The 19,335-nt window shown below is 39.2% G+C and overlaps 2 protein-coding genes across 2 annotated transcripts; both read right to left on the bottom strand.

Moving 5' to 3' along the window:
• Positions 1–5,701, bottom strand: mtx2 (metaxin 2). The gene is made up of 10 exons (XM_086258860.1): positions 5,538–5,701; positions 4,368–4,415; positions 4,244–4,290; positions 3,459–3,531; positions 3,121–3,197; positions 2,909–3,001; positions 2,757–2,795; positions 2,555–2,680; positions 2,204–2,280; positions 1–1,816 (listed from the first exon to the last, which is right to left on the bottom strand). The coding sequence occupies exons 1-10, from the start codon at positions 5,575–5,577 to the stop codon at positions 1,657–1,659; spliced, it is 780 nt and encodes a 259-aa protein (XP_086114986.1). The 5' UTR covers positions 5,578–5,701; the 3' UTR covers positions 1–1,656.
• A 3,927-nt stretch (positions 5,702–9,628) lies between these two features.
• Positions 9,629–14,077, bottom strand: LOC147315883 (homeobox protein Hox-D4b-like). The gene is made up of 2 exons (XM_086258859.1): positions 11,713–14,077; positions 9,629–11,072 (listed from the first exon to the last, which is right to left on the bottom strand). Exons 1-2 carry the CDS (start codon positions 12,146–12,148, stop codon positions 10,762–10,764), a joined length of 747 nt encoding a protein of 248 aa, XP_086114985.1. The 5' UTR covers positions 12,149–14,077; the 3' UTR covers positions 9,629–10,761.
• Between the last annotated feature and the right edge of the window lie 5,258 nt (positions 14,078–19,335).

Genomic DNA, 19,335 nt, shown 5'->3' with positions numbered 1-19,335 from the left:
TTCACACTATGGTTTTGCATACATTAATTTTTTTCCTTAGAAATGTTCAACAATAAAAAAAAAACATGAGAATATTTATAAGGACCTAACTACAAATGACACTGTAGGTCTGCTGACAATTTCTCAGCATTGTTCTCCATCATCTGTTCAATTTCCAACCAAAACGAATTCACATTACTTCAGTCTTTTACTTGTATGGTGTTTTAGGTCTATTTTTAGAGGTTAATAATTAATCAAAACCCTAATATAGCATAAAGAAAATCCACAAAAAACTGCAGACTTGACTACATGTCTTCAATAAGATGTACCGTTTTGTTTTTCCATGTATTTATCTCTGTCTGGTGCCTGGCTGATGACCTCCAAGTGTGCAGCATTTGGTCGTTGCAGGTCATTAGTCATGATGCCACAGCTCCTGGAAGTTCAAGGGTCAAAGCCCGACCTCACAGGAAACCTGGAAGACAGACTCGCTCTGCCCGTCTGTCATGCACTCACAACCTGTTCAACTCAAGGGCAATCAGAGGTGATCAGACATTACCATTGAGCTTGTATTAGACCCAAAGGTAGAAACAGACACCCGATAACTTGGCAGCATGTTCCGTCTTTTTAAACTTCTCTTTCAGATTTTGTTTTGGCAACATATGAGGGATTAATCCAATAAAACCCGATGCTAAAACATACAGGGGTACCTAATGAAAGAGCCACTATATGGTTTTGTGTTATAATTTCAAACAATATTAAACAAACTTCCGAACACGTATTATTTGGGGGAGAAATGTATTGTGGCAAGTGTATTCCATCATGTAGGCACTTTCTATTCATACAAGTAAAACATGGAAAAAATAAGGAATAAATCACATCTTCATGATTATGTTCATGCATTTTGTACAGAATAAGAAGTAACCTCTCTCTGGATTTTCTCTCTCTGTTTCACATTTCTTGCAAGCTTTGGGAGTGCCCTGGAGGAAAAACACAGTGAGCCATTTGACCTCGGACGTAGGTCAAGTGGAGTTCTGTTTTTTGAAATGCAGTCATGTCACGAGGCTGAGAAATCCACACCTCGGTTTTCAGCGAGGCGGTGGGCGTTTAGAAACGCACTCATGCACTCTAACACATGTAGACACTACTTCCGTGAAAAAGAGTGTAAAACATGAAAAACCCAAGTGTGTGCAGACATTCTGCTGAGGTGAACTTGATCCTGACAACAAATCTGAAAGATTTGGAAGTCTGATCAGCATTTAATCCTAATCTTTGACGTTCATTTCAGACTGATTTAAGGTTGTATATCAGCTTTGATATTTTTTGTATTCACTTTTTATAAAGCTAGATTCTCAAGGTCTTCCACTAACTGTGATGATCACAGTTACTAGCATATGTGGCATTTGTTCTTATAATATTCTGAAAAATACATTTAACTCAGGACATTTTCTTTTACATATTCTTAATACACTTACAAATTATGCTTACTTTAGGACATTCATAATTCTTAAACTTCTGGAGATGATGTATGAACAGGAAGCCACAAGTGAAGGAAAAATAGGAAAAAGGACACGTATGCATTTTTTTTGTTTTAGGCATTTCAGCTTCTTAGGGCTACAATCTGGGGAATGAGAGAAGGAAAGAATGTACGAGAAGAGGTGATATGTTATTTTCAGTCCTTCAGGAGCTCTTGTCTTCAAAGTAGGTCTGTTCAATGCGTCTGCAGAAGGACAGAAGATTGCTGTTGCTCTTGACCCTCTCTGCCAGCTCAGTGCTGGTGAGTCTAGTAGTCAGTATAGTGAAGAGATGGCCAAACACCAATGCATCCAGCTCTGTAGGCCTATAACACACACGCCACACACACACTCCGTTAATGACTGGCACTCCTTCAGCTTTAAATATAATCAGAAATGAGGTGTTACAGACACTGGCTTCACTTGTAATACTTTGTTCTAACACAAATCAAACATTGCCAGGGAGTACAGAACAAAGCCTTTCAGTTGATTACGAGATCAATACAATTTTAAACCACAAGGTGGTGCTCCAGGAAAACTGCTTGCAATAATTAGAAACATTTCCTTTTTGGTGTGAATGCCTATAACAGGGGTTGGAGAAAGGATTCTGGAGAACTCAGATGTAGATTTATTATTCAGTCGCTATAAACAAGACAAAAGAGAAAGCGATAACCAGAAACATACAGATATAAAAAATTTTAAAAAATACATACTGTTTATTAAAAAAGTATGACTGTGTTCCCAGCCTCTGAGAGAGAGCCTGGCAGCATTGACTCACATCTTCATAAACCTGAAATACATGAGGACATACAGACTTTTAAAACAAGTTTGTTTACTTTATTTTTTATAGACAGACTGGGTTCTTTTTCCTACTTACACAAATAAGAGACAAACACAAATAAGTTAAACTTAAGGGCCTTCAAACAGTCTAAAAGATCAATTCTGTAAAATTTTGAAGAATTCCACCTTTAAAATAAAAAGATAGGAAATTATTTTTCTGATTGCAGAAAGGGAATTGTAGAGCTGGCAAAACATCAACTTTTCACTTCCAGGTTGTTGCTAACCTGCTCCAACGTTTTCCCTCCCCAGCCAATGGCGTTCATCTTCCTGCGCACCTCCCACTGCTTCTGGTAGGCGAGGATTTTATTGAGAGGCCATGAGTATGGACTGCTGTATCTGGGACGAGAAATCTACAAAAACAGATACAGCTGATTAGGAGGCTATCAAGACTTTAACAAGTTTTGTTTTTAAACCTGGTGTACACACCTCAGTGGCTGTAGAATCATCACACCACTGAATGTACAACTGTAGAGAGATGAGGACATGTGTGAGAGGATACTTCTCAGACACATTCATAAAAACTGTACATGTGCTGAAGTTCTAGTATCAGTATGTTATGGTTTTTATGTTTTTCATACCTCAGCAGTAAGCAGCATATTGTTGACCAGCTCCATGTACGCTTTCATTTCAGCTCTCTGAACGTCATCTAAGCCATCGCTCAAAGAATGACCCTAAGTACCCAAAAGAAGACAACAGCAGAAAGAAATATGAAAACCTGCTCCTCCACTGGGAAAAACTAGAAGCAAATTTGCCAAAAGAAACAAACAGCTTTCATCTGTACAACACTTGCCTTAGCTTTAGTAAATTGCACAATCGGCCCCAGTTCTGACACCACCTGGTTGCCCACGTGGATAAAGGGAATTTTACCTGTGGACACAAACATAAAAAGGCTGGGCATTAAAATCATCACATTTAATTCAACACAAAAAGCTAACCTGCAACAAAGTAACTTCCAGATGCACCTACACGAATCCTGGAAGCAAACTTAGCATTTCATTTCGAATAAAATCCTTCCAGCTTACAGTGTATAGTTGTGTAATGTTTTAATGAGCAGAATGAGTGCTGAGATTCACACAGTGTTGAGATCAGACACCCAGAATTTGTCTCTGAAGCTACATGTATACTAACCAGAAGGTGACATGTATTCAGCATTTGCTCTGCAGAACACCTGAACTGGCAGACCACACATCCTCAGGTACGCCTGCACATCAGAAACGGGACAGAATTAAGCAGCTGAGGAATAAAAGCACTAGGAGGACACTAGCTTGTAATTCCATGAGGTTGGGTTTGCATCTCCTCCGAGTCTCAAATAGTTCACCTATGGGATGAATGTGTTAACTAAACATACTGTGAAAGTAAATGAAAAATATTACTTGTGGTATACTTTGATATGCTTTAAAAAAAAAAAAAAAACAGTTAACTTTATTTTGCAGCACTGCAGATTTCCTTCTGCAGTAAGGTCAAATCCAAAGTCAGAGTAGAGGTCAAAAGGTCAAATACAGATAATATCAACAACTGCATTTCATACTTGATGCATTTAAAAAATATATATATGTATATATTTTCAGCAGTATAACAACCTAAGATCAGTATCTTATTAGCTGGCAGTCAATTAATAAGATACCAAATAAGTTGACATTAAATCGTTGGCAGAAGCCAATGTTCATCTGTTATCTTATATCAGTTTTGTGCTGGTTAAATGTTCAAAATTGCGCAATTAAGAACTGAAAGCTTTTATACGAGTTCAGTTTTAATTCATTAAATAATGAAAATAGTATTAAATATTTGAATTAAAACCACTAAAACTTACAGATGCTTTCCTTGTTTCTTGAGCACAACAGACTGAGTTATTAACAAATAAACATTATATTTAAACAAGGTGTTTAAATTGTGTACATGCATGTTTGCTTTACCTGAACAGCGAGAGATGAGGCACAGTCTGACAGGAGAATCTGATCCTCTGCAAAAACAACAAAATATATAAATAGCTATATTGCTATTGACATTATGTATTGTGCCTCCATTTCACTAACTCACCCTTCAGTGGCTGGTACAAGGTTGCATTTTCAGGCCACGGCTCAGCAGCTGTCAACGTCACAAACAGACATGCAGGCAAACACACACAATTATACGGTGATAATGTGACTCATTAATCTATAATGTTGCTTGTGGGATCAGCTGTCAACATTCTTTTACTAATTGTTCTTCGTCTACTTTTGACTCTCCCTTTAACAGTCATCCCGGTGGATCATCTGCCTTCATCTCACAACAACTCTCCCCATGTCCTCCTTTTGCTATATCCATGACCATTCGTGTGGTCTTCCTTTTTTTCCTCCTGCCTTCCAGCTCCATGTTCACTACCCCTCCTCTGCAAATATCTAAACCATCTCAGCCTCACCTCTCTAACTTTGTCAAACTCCTTAACCTGATCTGTCCCTCTGATATACTTAGTTCTAATCTTGTCCATCCTGCTCACTCCCAAAGAAAACCTTAGCACCACTGACCTTTGTTAGTGTACCGTCTACAGACCATACATCACAGCAGGTCTCACTACCATCTTGCAGACCTTCCCTTTCACTCTGGCTCACTTTGTCACAAATCACCCGTGACACTCATCTCCATCCACATCACCCTGACTGCACCCTCTTCTTCACCTCTACTCATATAAAGTTAATCAATAGAAGATTATAAAGAATACAGACACGAGGTGCACGGTGCTCACTCAACGACCTATGCTGTAACACCGCCGTGCTTGCAGTACAGCCTCCAGCCACCGGGGGAATCTCTGAGCATGTCTCTGTTAAAATTGATAGATTTGAGCCGTTTTTGTAACGATATGGGGATGTCAGTAACTTTAGCCCTCTTGAGCCGTTTCCGCTTGAATTCGCCGTCCCCCTGCTGATTTATGATTTTAACAGTAAACAGAAATATGGCGCTATTTACATTAGAGTCCTGTGTTACACCTGCCAAGCAATCCACGACATGCAGAATGACAGAGTGCCTTGGGGCTTTTCCAGGCCAGTCAGCCTTTTTTTAAGAAACCAAGAAAAGGCGAACAAAGGCAGCTATAGTAACAGCTAAAGGTCCATATATGTAAGTAACTACATTTGTAAAGAGCTTATGTTACTGTGAACCTTAGCTCTTGCTAGCTAGCTGGCTAATGTTATTCATAATCAATAGAAAAACGGGGTGAAGTCAACATATTACCTGCCATCTGCGACATGAACGCCTCTGCCGCAAGAGACATGGTGCTGCTGTTGTACTCTTATTGTTAAATAATGATTAGAATAATGAGCGATCTGAGCAACAGCACTGCTTGCAAGTTTAAGGGCAAGTACTTGTTCTGCAGTCACTGACCGGTCCGCCTGCGATTGATGTCCGTAAGAGAAACGGTTGCATTAATCTTTAGTTCCACTTTATGGACGCGCATAGAGGCTACTGTAGCAGTGTTGTTGTATTTAACTAGAAATAATTGGGGCTTTTGATGCATGGAAAAATACATATTATTAAAGTAGCATTTTTAATTTGGGTTTAAGGGAAAGAACTAACCGCACAAAAAGTGTATAGGAAACTGACTAAAACAGACACATCATGTGAGAGAGACATGGACTCAGAGAAGCATTATTTGAAATCTGTGTGATAATTTTGTTACAGCAAACATAGGATTAAAAGGATAATGTCCAGGGCAGAAAACATACATTTGGAGGGTAAAGTCAGCAAAACCTAAATATGAATGGATTTTATCATATTTGACTGGTGGTGTGGGGTGGCTGTGGCTCAGGAGATAGAGGGCAGTGGTTCAATCCCACACTTCTCTAGTTTGCATGTTTAAGTATCCTTGGGTAAGACACCAAACTCAGGTTTGGTGTGAATTTTAGGTTAATAGCGTTTGTAATATTCGTGCATTCATCCACACTCCATGGCTGCTATTACCTAGCAGCAAGTACAATATCCTTCTTTAACAAGCGTAAATTTTTAGCAGAACTGCATTTATGTGTGTTTATACCTTTATATCTGCAAAGTTAATATACTTGTTATTTTGCCCACTATTTTATTGTTGCTGTCTTATTATATTTGCTATTTTGTTGTATTGTTATTATTTAATTCAGAGGAGTTTCTTTAAGAGTTGCCTCCTTCCCACCAAGTTTATGAACGCAGAAATTAACATCTTCTCACATATATACTCACTTCAATTGAAATGCAGTATACAAGGCACAAACAGGGGTTGTGCAATTCTAATGAGCTTGAAAATCCATATTTGATATGACCACCTTTATTCTTCAACACAGTGTGAACTCTCTTAGACTCTATTAGTTTTAGACTTTCTTGTAATTTCTTTATTCAGGAATATTTCTCCAGCCTTCTTGAATGACACTCAAAATTCCATTTTGCATGTTGGCTCCTTTTTCTGTCAAGATGATCTCACATTGCTCTAATAATGTCGAGGTCTGGGCTCTGGGGAGGCCAGTCCATGACTGATAGTGTTTCATTATGTGTTTTTTTCTAGCTAGACATGTGTTTACTGCATTGACAGTTTGTTTGGGATCATTGTCAAAAAATTAAGCTGCTGGCAATCAATTGCTTTCCAGAAGGTTTTGGGTGGTGGATCAAAAATGTACTGTACTTTTCTGCAGTTATAATTCCATCTATCAAGATCCCCCAACATTACTGGTTGAAATGCAGCCCCCAAAAATGACACAGATAGCGGAAGCATCTCACTGTTGTACCTGTCTCTTTATGATCTCTGTTTATACTGGGGGTGAACCTAAATTTTCACATTTGGATTCATCACTCCATAAGACATAAGATAAGAAAGTCAGTGATTACTGATTTTCAGTCCAGTTCTTCAATAGTTTGACATACATCAGCCTTTTCTTCCCAGTTTCCTTCCATTGAGATCATTTCTGCAAACAGATGAATCAACTGAAAGGTCAGATGCATCTTTTGCATCCTGTGTCAGTTGATTTTCAGATACTTTTCAATTACACACTGCTCAGCATGCTGAGACATCCCATGTTTTTGTCTAATATGTGTTTGGGAATTGCATTGTTGTTGCAAAAAGACTAAATGCCTAAAAATGCTATTTTAAAATGAGTTCTTTGATACACACCTTTCGTCCCTTGTGAGATGACTTTTTACTCTTAAATGAATAATATGTTGGTGTTAAGTGATGTAGAAACAACAAAAAGAAAAAAACATTTCTCTAAAAATAGTCAGGTACAAGGAAAACGACTGAAAAGGCAGATGATGTCCAAATAAAAGATAAAAACTTTATCTTTAAAAACTTACAAGAAAGTCACAGCGACTGTACTTTATCTATTTAAACATTTCTCTTTTAAATTTTGTTTATTAATCCAGACTATTTGCAGAAAAATGCTGCTGCATTCGACCATATCTAAACAAGCCAGTGGCACACCCATGTTTCTGTGTTTTTCTGTAGCTATGTTATTGTCCACACCCTAACAAGAAATGCTTCACTGTTTCATTCTCGTGACATTTCTCACCCTGTCCTGTTTTAAGCTCTACAATCGAACACGTGACTGTATTTAAAGTGACCTGCCATGCTCTTAATCTTGTGAGAAGTATCCAACATTCATTCCCGTCTTAAAAGTCTTACTTGTAGGTAGATGTAGTCGTACATTTTTACGGTTGTGTGTTCACAGTGCAAACACAAGTGGACAAAGTAACTGAGACACATTATGATGCATGGATAGATGTAACAACCCAAAATTGTAACCTTTGCAAAGATGTGTATGTTTCTGGTTCATATACCTTATTATTACTAAGGCTAATTTAGCATTGATTACGGTACATTGTATTATACACATTTCTGTTAATCCAAAGGGCTAATGATAAATATATCCATGTATTTCTAATGTAAATATTTCCATGTTTTCTTAAATGAAAAAATATTATTTATCTTAACCTGAAAAAAAAAATCTCTTCCAGACTGTAATACTTAATGCTACCAGTCGGGGGCATTCCTGTTTCATCACAGACTAGAGAAAGATAGGTAGGTGTACACGCACAAACACAAACACATGCATATCTACAAAGTATGCTGTTCAGTATTATTGCATTCTGTTTGCATTCTGTTTCTGTCCATTTAAATGTACATAAAATACATGAATGTGTGTGAACTTGTGGTGTGAAATTTTAGGAATAATTGCATCTCGTTTGTAATCACGCGTGTGTCTTAGTGGGATCAGGTTTTGAATTCCAGATGTTTGACGTGTTTTTGTGGTATTATTCCCCTGAGTAACATCTCAAACTGCAGACATGCAGAACTTCAGAAGCTTTTCTGTTTTTAGTGAAGATCTGAACTTTGTTTGTCATGATTGTGGCAGCTCTGTGGTTGATCTTCAGCGTGTGATAGATAATCCAGGTTGCTCCGTGTCAGCCCCTTTGTGCCTATCCTGCACATGTAACCGAGTCTCCAACGGAAGCCACCAATTATTGGCACTCAGCGCTCATTTCTCTTACATATCAACACACAAATACACACAGCCATGATTTCACTACTTCAAGGGATTTTACTTTGATTTACGTTCCTTTCCCGTAAACTTACTATACACATAGGCCTAACCGCTAATCTTGATCCTGGCACAAACGATTTCACTTAAGTTGATATTCATACAAAAATATGAATATCAATTTAAGTGATATTAAGTTGATATTAAGTTTATATATGAAATTCGCGATTTGGACAAACAAATCTATGAGAAGCCCGAATTATTGTATCTGGGATTTATAAACTTCTAAACAAAGATATCATCATAGACAATACTTAAGTCTCTTAACATAATAATTTACATCCCAAAAAAATTTAAACAGTAAAAGACACAGAATACCCACAAATTTAAATATTTTAACGCCAAATTTTCTCCTTAGTTTCGGCTCCGTTTAATAACTCCTCGAAAATCAGAAAACTGTAAAGATCAACCTAAATCCACCCGTGGGACAGCGTGCATGCATTTTAAAAGCTTGTCAACGGAGCCATGACGCACTAGACATTAGTCTTGGCTTATCTATACCATGAGTCCCCGTTAAGTTGTGACTGCGACAAAGACCGTGCTGCTTAAAGATGACACCGTATTTTATTTATTTATTTTATATATTTATTTATTTTATTTTCTTAAGCCGAAAATGGATATCACGATTTCGCCTTTAACTCACTGTTTCTAATCACACGTCACTTCCGTTGATTCTCTCCCGACCTCATCTTCCCCTATCGCCAAAAAAAAATAAAAAATCATCGGTCCTTCGCTTATCTTCCAACACAGAAAAATATTCACACCTTTAATGTTTGAAGTTTTTTATTATTATTATTTTCTCATCTATTTTTATCAAAACATTTCCACATATAAAATTATTACAGGAATACACTTTTTTTTCAAAAGTAACGAAAAAATAACGGAGAAGATGCTTGCTATAAAGAACGAATAAAATATGCTTCTAATTATTACAAATTAAACATAAGTACTGGCGTAGACTATGATAGATATCGATAGCATATTAAACTGGAATCAAAGAGAGAACATACCTATTTATATGCAACATAATGGTATTTCACAGAGGGCTAATTTAATCCTCTCGGTGCGAAATCAAACAAGTTTTTCCAGAAAAAAAAAGATCTCTTTGTAAAACCCTGTAACCCTGAGAAAAGAAGTTGGATTTACAGTCAGGTGTGTGCGTTAAAAAATTGTACCTTCATTTTGGCTCTTTTTTAAAAACAAAATTATAAATGTGGGAAATAAAATCCAAGAAAAAATATGGCTAATTTCCTTCCAAATATGAATTATTTTTGGATGCTTCTCTGTACAAAATCAAAAGCTAAAACATAATTTGTGCAGTCACTCAACACGCAATTTGGTGTTTCTGCTCTTCTACCTACCCTTTAAGCGCCAGTTTATGTAACATTTTGGTAACGTGCATATTCATAAATTAGGATTTTTCTGCTTTTAGGTAGCTGTTATATAACCCTGTATTATGTTTACCCTGTGGAGAAAAGAAAACCCTGATTCATCCTGTTCCACGCAGTCACGAGTATTTTGGCACCGCGACAAACGAGCACTGTTTTTGCGTCTTCATCGGATGTCTAAATATGAAGCAATTCCCTGTCTGCACCAGAGAGATGTCAGGGCCTCCGTGAACTTAAAATATATTCATTCATTCATTCATTATGAGATTCAATATGGATGAAACCTCAAAAAAGGAAAAAAATTAAAATGCTCCAAAGGTGAAGTTAAAAACAAGGGAAAAAATACATAATGGAATTTATAAACGTGTGTTCGTCAAAGCCGTAACTTTAAAGCAGGTGAGAATTGTTTGAGGACTGCAGTCACCCTGGATAAATTAAGCAACATCAGCTTTGGAGAATGAAGGTGCTACCATGGCTGATTCGACTGCCACACTCTGCGCTCCTGTGTGTTTAGACAGTTATAACCGTCTTCATGCTGTCGCTGCTGCTGCTGTTGCTGTTGTTGTTGTCGGTCGCTTTCTTGTTTTTGCTCTTTCCTTTGGTGTTGGGCAGCTTGTTGTCTTTCTTCCAGCGCATGCGCCGGTTCTGGAACCACACCTTCACCTGCCGTTCGGACAGACAGAGCGCGTGGGCCACCTCGACGCGGCGGCGGCGCGTGAGATAGCGGCTGAAGTGAAACTCCTTCTCGAGCTCCAGGACCTGCTGTCGCGTGTAGGCCGTCCGCAACCTCTTTGGCTCCGGGCCCACGTGATTTGGATTAACTGTAAAAACAAAGAACAGAGGTTTAAAGACCGCTTTAAATTTATTTTATTTATCTTACAGCTTTTATTTTGTTTTGTGTTCCGTAATGATGAGGATGGGCCTGGGTGAAGCCCCATATTAAGAATATATTTAAAATAAAAATGAGTTGATCTTTTAAAATTCTCATTCCAGATATAATCACGTAGCCTTTCCTGTCGTAATCTTCATTCGTGGTGGTCTGGGAAGATGCCCAAGAAACGATTTTGACTTTTATCTTTAAAGGTTTGTTCCGCCGCAAGCGTTACACATCAGATACACACAATAAGCTTGCTTGCCCCCCCCCCCCCCCCCCCCCCCCACACACACACACACACACACACACATACACACAAACAAGCTGTAGCAGGGCAGGGTCATAAAACTTTATAGGGGTTGTAATTCTCGCTGACTCTCACTAAGATCGTAAATAACTCGACAACAAAAAGCGATGCTCACAAATGGACAAAACACTATACAAAGAAAGAAAGAAAGAAAGAAAGAAAGAAAGAAAGAAAGAAAGAAAGAAAAATAAAAAACATTAACATGAGAAATACACCAATGTTATGGAGAAATGAAATGGGGAGTGAAGATCGACTGATTAAAACGTTCAGGCTACCCTACCATGAGCGATGTGCACTTTCTTCATCCACGGGTAGACAACAATGGGCGGCTTGTCTTTGCCCTGGCAGGCCGTTTTCCTCTGCACCTGAGCGGGCTTTGCGCAGGTCATCCAGGCCTGGCACTGCAGGTCACCCACGGGAAACCTCTCCTTCACGGGCCCGTCCGTCTCTCTGTAGACCGGGTAGGTTGCATCTTGATGCTGCGAGGGGTCCTCTCCATCTTGCCGGCGATGCCCCTGCAAAGAGTGTTGATAACCGGTTTGTTGTTGTGTATAGGGAGGCGGAGGGGGCTGCATGGACATATAGCCCCCTCCAAAACTGCCACTGTCCTCGGGGTTGTTGTAATACCCCCCTTGTTCATTAAAATTACTGTAATCTTCTTCACATGGCGGGAACTGCGGCTCAGCATATTTACAGCTCACCACGTAGGACTCCATGATTGATTTATAGTGAGGCTGGTAGGAGAATACTAATTTTTCTTTCTCTCCCCTCTCTCTGTCTCTTTTCCCCCCTCTGGCATGAAGCCATCCTGCGGCTGTCAAATAGACGGACGGCCGCTCGGGCCACGTGACCCTGCGGCCAGCCAATGAGAGGCGACACTTTTGGTTGTTTATGTCAGACGTAATGGGATAATTTGGAGGAAAAAAATGTTCATTATAGAACTAATGAAGATTTGCTGGCCGGGTAAGTTGCTACGGTTAGGTGTTTGTGGACACTGAAAAATAATCCTGACAGTTTAAAGTGTTAATATGAGTAATTCAAATCTATCTATCTATCTATCTATCTATCTATCTATCTATCTATCTATCTATCTATCTATCTATCTATCTATCTATCTATCTATCTATCTATCTATCTATCTATCTATCTATCACCCTCTGCCACACAGCCCCTATTGAAGACGCGCTGACTGTAGATTTATGACTTTTAGCTGACTGACTTTTACCCCCACAGATGGCCGAAACTGAAAAATTAATCTGGCCCATATTGAGGGACGGCGGGGCCATATTTGGCCTTGTGGCCAGTCAAAGGACGGACAACAAAACGTGGCCGGTCAGAAAGGCCTCAAATAAAAGAATGGGATAAAAGGTTCCCAGACAGTGACTAGTAGTTGGCTTTGTTCGGCCGAGGTCAGGCCGAGGTGTCCCGCTCACCAGCACGGCTTTTAAAGGAGGGGGAGAAAAATGCATTGCTTTAAAAAAAATGATGCTAAATCAAGCCGAACGAGACAAAAATGCGACGGCTTAAAAAATGAAGCTTAATGCAAAATTAGTGGAAAAAAGGGTGAAAGAGATAAGTGGGAATATGCTAAATGTGTGCCCTCACACGAAGAAAGAGAGACATAATGAGCGTCATTGCGCAAGGAATTTTGCTCTTTTGCTAAAGTGATCCCTTTAAAAATGGTAAATCGCAAATGTCAAGGTCTTGATAGATCATCTTTACACCCAGCAATCGACCATTAATCCGTATGAAATCCTTCAAGATTTCACGAGGATTTCTTTGGCTGCAGCTGCTCTCCGAGGATTTGGCAAGACTGATGCGCAGCTAAAACCCCAGTTTTACTACATGAACTACTTTTACCCCTTCCTATAATACTCCTGTAAAAAGCATTAAAGAGTTCCTATGGAGGATGTAATGCGTTTGAAGTCTTTGCCATGGCTGACAAAATACAACTGGACTCATGCATCTTTGGGCTTAATGGCTCTGATCTAATGAGTCATTTAGACAAAGCAGCCCTTAAAGAGTGACTGATAAGCAACCAAATGTCATGGTCTAGTGCCATTTAAATAGGCAGCTCTTCCATTGTTGTTACAATGGATATTTTTCAGCCGAAGCGTTTGTAGCTTCAGTTTCTATCAGACAGTTTTTGTTCCAGCTGAGATAAAGGGAAGGTGTGAACAGATTTTCACTGAAGAGTTACAGATTTACTACATTTGTGAATGGTCTGCAGAGGTGGTGTACTCAGGGCAGCAAACAGAGTTGCATTTTTTTCATAAGCCAGGGCTTTATCAGCTCTACACCCCAGAACAAGATACTGTGCTGTGGTTCTTGTTGAGATGCTGCACTTAATATTGATTTTATGATTTGTCACTGAGCAAACCTTTACGCTACCATGCAGGAAATTAGATCCAGCGGCATGATCACAATTCATGCCGTGAAACTCAGTATGAGCAAACCATCCTGCCCGATTTGCCAATCCATTTGTATGCAGCAAAGCACAGCATCACTTCACGGACACTTTTCTGTGCTTGACACCGCACAAATGTCAAACAATCCTTCTAATCTATGAAAGTGTGGAACTGTAGGGCTGAAGAAGGACACGTTCCTTTAGCAAAGCTAGAGCACAGTAAAGAGTCATCCCTTTTTCCTCCCCTGTCGTGGATTTTGATGGATGGTTAGTCATCGCCCATAGACTCCCCAAGAACCCAATCTGTGACTGAGGCAGCTCCACACACATTCGGTTCTACAGGGTATATATAGGCGAAGGTTCACTTCATGGCTGGCTGCTGATGACTTCTTTTTGTTGTTGACAGAGATTTACACTCCTGTGCCCTCATTCTGACTTTTTTCATAGAGGCCATTGTGTTGACTAATGCTCTGCGTAAGAGTAATTACAATGCCCAAAATCACTATTCAGCCAGTCCCTTCTTTGTAAAGATGTGCGTGTACCTGTTGTTAAGTGTCATTGTATAATTTATTGAAACCATTAATGGTGCTTCAGCATGTACCTTCTGACATCAATAATTCGTTATAAGGCATAACACATTAATTCTGATACATGTGTGCAATTACTGTAAACTGGTGAGGCCATCATCCAGAAGACTAGCAAGCTCAACAAGAACATCCTGAGACTTCAGACTTCTCCTCGGGTTAAATAATCATAATGCTCTCCACATAGGCATGAATTGATTCCCTGGATCCAGAAGGTTATCTGGAACTGGATTAGTTTATGATATTTTCTTGAAAACTGCAAGGCAGTGTCTTCTAATTATTCGTATATCATTTTAATGTGTACATTTTAAAGATATGCTGCAAAATGTTTCATTTTGTCCTACCTAATATTGGTAAATGTCCTTGAAGTTAATTACTTCTAAATTGGCTCTACAGTTTAACATAAAACCATAAATTCTAGGCAGGTCAGCAATAATTCGCACAAGGTGAATTTCAGGTTTATGAAATTGGTCTTGCTGCATGAAAAATAGCTCACCTTCCACTGGAAAGAGGGCAAACAGTTGCCCATAAGATAACTGCAGCAGAGTATAGTTAATGTGAAACTGAGATGGTCACCTTGTCCTAGCCACATTCTCATTTGTTAATTATTATACAAAGTGTCGGAGTTACTCTGATATCAATTTTATCGTTTGAACACAATTCATTGAAGTTCTGCAAGTGTGACTGTGAGTCTGACCCCGCTTTCTCTTCCATGTCTTTACTGAGGCATACTATTTTGGCTTTCTGAGGTAAAAGCTAGCTTATCAGAAAGACTTTGTTACAGTAGAGAAGTTTGTTACTGATGACCTCACTTTGTTAAACAAGTATGCCACATTTCTTTACGTTAAACATTAGAAATCAAGGAGGAGGCGATCTGTGCTGTTGCCCACCAGCAGTTAAAAGTTGCATGTCTTTCATAATTTAGCCGGCCAAGCTTTGATTGTAGTGTAACTGCCAAATTGCAGTTGGTCTCCTGCCAAGTTTGCTGGTAAACAAACTACCAGCTGCAGTGAAACTAATCCACATTAAAATAGTGGCTGGGGGTAATTTCCAAACTTGGCCTCGACCTCAGATTTATTGGACTGAACTGAAAATTGCAGAGAACTTGGCCCTGAAACTGAATCTAAATTTCTCATTAGTTCCTGCTGAAATACATTTATGGTGGTCCACAGCGCCTCTAAATGTTTACAGCTGAACATCTGCCGTCAGCTGCCAGTGAAGGCACCACAGTTTATACCCAACTGTATTTGAATTCAAGTTGTGCACTTGCAATTGACAGCATTAGTCATCATGTTGACTCTTTTTGCTTGTATATTAAATTTTGGGTAAGATGTATGTGTTACATATGTATTGATTTGTCTCACGTGTCAATGCTCATGCTCCACTGAGGGCAACATTATCCACGCCTTTTTTTTTTCCATTCCCACACACTTCACCTCTTTATACAGTAATGTATCATTATGAATATTGCTGACGTCTGCATTGTTTTTCGAGTTGTATTGCAAATTTGGTCAAGATGCCACATAGAGTTTCTGTTTCCATTTCTTCCCCTAGGCGATTTTCTGTGCTCTGGCAGACGCTCATTCCTTGTGTTTACATGTTCTAAATTCCCATGGCTGGTTGAATGAGTGCTTGATGACAACTCCGGTCAGAACCATTTGTTGCGAAAGCAAAAAGCTCGCGTTGCATGGAGTGAGAAGAACAGCAAAACTTTATGTAGAGCATGATTGGTTTCACGTTAAACAGTGGGAAAGCTAAACAAAAATAAAAGAGCGAAGCAAACACTGATCCTTAACAATTCTGATTGATTTTGGGTGAAAAATGAAACTGCAGAGTTTAGGGCACCTTTCTGCTGATGTGGAAAATACAAATGGTCAAAAAAAGAGAGTTCATTCACGTTGAACTATTAATCCTGAGTTTTTTGTTTTGTTTTTTGACTTTCATTTTTCACAATTATTCTTGCCCTCGGACACTGGCGTCATTAGCTTACACCTTTGAATGGTGTTCCCTAGCTCTGAACTTTGGTGGATTTCTTTTACAGACAACAACAACGGAGCGATACTTCGGTTTCTCAAAGAGCATTCTTCTTTAAGAATGTAGCCTAGCTGCCGTCAGGTCGCTAGAGGGTCAATCAGAATCGTTGACCGCTGGTTCACCGTTTCATTAGTCCCCGCGCTGGACAGGCCAACGCAGGGGCTCGAGGTGGGGACCACGCAGAGTTCACGCGGCCTGCGGGAGTCGCGAGCCTATTGTTCCGTGGGTTTCTCCCTCCCTCTCTCCCTCTCTTTCTCTCTCTCTCGCTCGCTCGTTGGATAGTCTCCTCCGATATTAGGGGTTAAAGTGGGAGGATGCGTGCGTGACCGTTATTTGAATATGATCCACTGATCTAAAAGGGATTCTCTACCACATGTATGACTTATTGCTACTTTGGCAGCGGTTTAATCAACCTTCTCGTATCGTTTTTCCATTGTAGGTTGATTATTGATTAACGCTGTAAATCTGGTAGTATAATTAGACGTCTTTAATGTCCCTCTTCACTCCGGTTGTAGATTTAATTCAGTCCAAGATGATCGTCTTGGATACTCTCGCTGCAGACTTGGTGTTCATGTGATACTCCGACTACGTAATTTTTCACCAGGCTGTCTTTGCAGATCTGAATCCAACACTCGGGTCTGCAGATGATATAACCACAAGCAGCAGTAACATAAGCACTTATCCGTATAAACAGCCTATTGCCTTTTAGAAGATCGCATAAATAAATTTTCCTCTCATCCCGAGTTTGACATGAAGCCATTCAGTTGTGGCTTTTCTTTCTGGGGTCGTTTCACTTTTTCATCTTAGACAGGCTGACCGCGGGCTCACCCCTCCACCCCCGGCCCTGTGCCGGGTCAAAGCCGAGCTGAGAGCTGCTTTAACCCGGTTTAGACATTAACTGCGAACTCCAGCCCCGCATGGGAACCCAGGCACCGTCTCGAACTGACCAGTGCGATCGAGCAAAACCCGGAAAATCTGGCTGTAAATTAGTAAAACTAACTGTAAAATTAAATGCTGAGGGCAGTTTAAATGAGCAAGCACTTATGGCAAGACTGCAAAAATATTTTTGGAATTAATGTATTATCTATAACGCCGGAAACGATCCTTTTACATTTAACAAGATACACTTTATTAACTGTGAGACTAAAATGATTTACTTTGAAATTGTTTCAAATATGGTCATTTTTCACTAAGAGGGAATAAATCAACTTTCAGTACAAAAACAACAATATTGACCTCATAATTCTAATTAAAAAAAATTATAAGCTTCTTTTTTAATTGATTTTTTAAGTTTGTTTTTTCCACAAACGCATGCGTAAAACTACAATTATATCAAACTACATCAAAATAAGACACCCCTAGTTTTAAATCCTCAAAAATCACACGGGTTGTGAACATAGCTCCCATAAATATCTGTGAACTGCACCAGTTCGAAATGGTTGCCGGTATGTAAACAATTAAATTCTTTAATTTTACAGAAAAAATAAAATGACATATTAAAAAATATATACAGTTAAGCCAAAATAAGAATAAGTAACACACACACACACACACACACACACACACACACACTGCTTTTGTTTCCAACAATCCGTCTTCAGAAGACTGAACTCACTTTTAAGTTAAAATGTGAAAAAAGATGCCTCAATTGCAAAATTTGTTGTTGCAGCTTAGTGAGGCTCCCCTCTCCGCAGTCGTAACCATTATTTAGTTATTTAAAAGATTAATGTCCCTGCTGCCATGTATTTTTTAAATTGTCATGCCTCTCTTGAACGGAGTGCCCAGCTGTGAGTATAATCAAAATTTTCCCCTTGCCATAAACCACTGGTTTATAGTTCTCTTCTGGCTTCTGTTTATAGCCTATAGGGAGCGGGGCTTGGCGTTAGAGAGATAGCTGTAAAATTTAACATCTCAACAAAGACGCCATAACTCCTGTTATCTGATTGCGTTTACATATCCATACAAACATGAGCCGAGCAACGACAATAGTAAAATCATTTTGAATGCGCCAAACAGAAGTGTAGTTCCCAAGCAAGCGACTGGTTAGTTTTGCATTATTGCACTTCTCCAGCCTGATTAAATTATTCCACAGGATATTCATATTAATATTATTATGATTTTTTTTATTATTGATAATAATAATAATCTAAATGGGAGGTTATATTTTCGAAATGTACACAAGCAAGATAATCCTCAACATATGGAATAAAGCCGCCTCAGAAAGGATGCAGGCTACCGTTTTCCGATTTAGGAACACACACATATGCCACATGGAAATCGTAAACCCACACACCCACACACACACACACGAGCACGGATATAGAGTTTCATGTTAAGGACTTCCTACAGAGCACGTTAAAAATTCTGACTACTGTTATCTTTCTTCCAGAATCAGAGGAACAGCTTTTCGGCATCAATCATCTGTCCGCAATGAGCTGAATGCAGACAGCAACATTAAACCTGTGATCCTAAACAGTCCCCCACTGAAAGAGGGTTTTTTCTCCTTGAAAGAGGTGTAAGTGGATAATTTTGTTTTTGAAGAAAATCATATATATTGAGTACTGGAGTATATACCGGCAGTTTCAATATTAGATCTGAGACAATATAAAGCAAACAAATATTTCTTCAGATTTCTTTCTACTAAAACACGCCTTAAATCGAACTAAATGGGACAGTCAACATTTTTCTCACAAATTCGATGTAAGTTTACTTTCAGTCCAAACGTATTTATTGCTTCAGTTAATTCGATTATATACTGGACTACAGGTGGCTCTCTGAACCGCTCTCTCACTCTACCAAGGGCCCTCGGGGGTCTCCCGACCACCGCTTTCATTCGGAGATCACTTCCCCCACCCATGTTCTTCCTGCCCCACTTGCC

This window comes from Aulonocara sp. 'chitande type north' Nkhata Bay, linkage group LG13 (assembly GCF_057382095.1).
Source record: "Aulonocara sp. 'chitande type north' Nkhata Bay isolate Kocher_YH1m ecotype deep benthic linkage group LG13, A_spYH_male_GT1.1, whole genome shotgun sequence".
NCBI classification, from domain to species: Eukaryota; Metazoa; Chordata; class Actinopteri; order Cichliformes; family Cichlidae; genus Aulonocara; species Aulonocara sp. 'chitande type north' Nkhata Bay.
This window is presented reverse-complemented; position numbering and strand designations above follow the sequence as displayed.

Bases quoted from the DNA above. Each gene is read 5' to 3' on its own strand.
- LOC147315883 (XM_086258859.1), bottom strand. From the start codon at position 12,148: ATGGAGTCCTACGTGGTGAGCTGTAAATATGCTGAGCCGCAGTTCCCG. The intron at 11,073-11,712 runs GTAGGGTAGCCT...TTGTTTTTACAG, and splicing joins GAAAGTGCACATCGCTCATG to TTAATCCAAATCACGTGGGC.
- mtx2 (XM_086258860.1), bottom strand. From the start codon at position 5,577: ATGTCTCTTGCGGCAGAGGCGTTCATGTCGCAGATGGCAG. The intron at 3,002-3,120 runs GCAAGTGTTGTA...TTGGGTACTTAG, and splicing joins TGCAATTTACTAAAGCTAAG to GGTCATTCTTTGAGCGATGG. The intron at 2,281-2,554 runs GTTAGCAACAAC...CATGTATTTCAG, and splicing joins GAGGGAAAACGTTGGAGCAG to GTTTATGAAGATGTGAGTCA.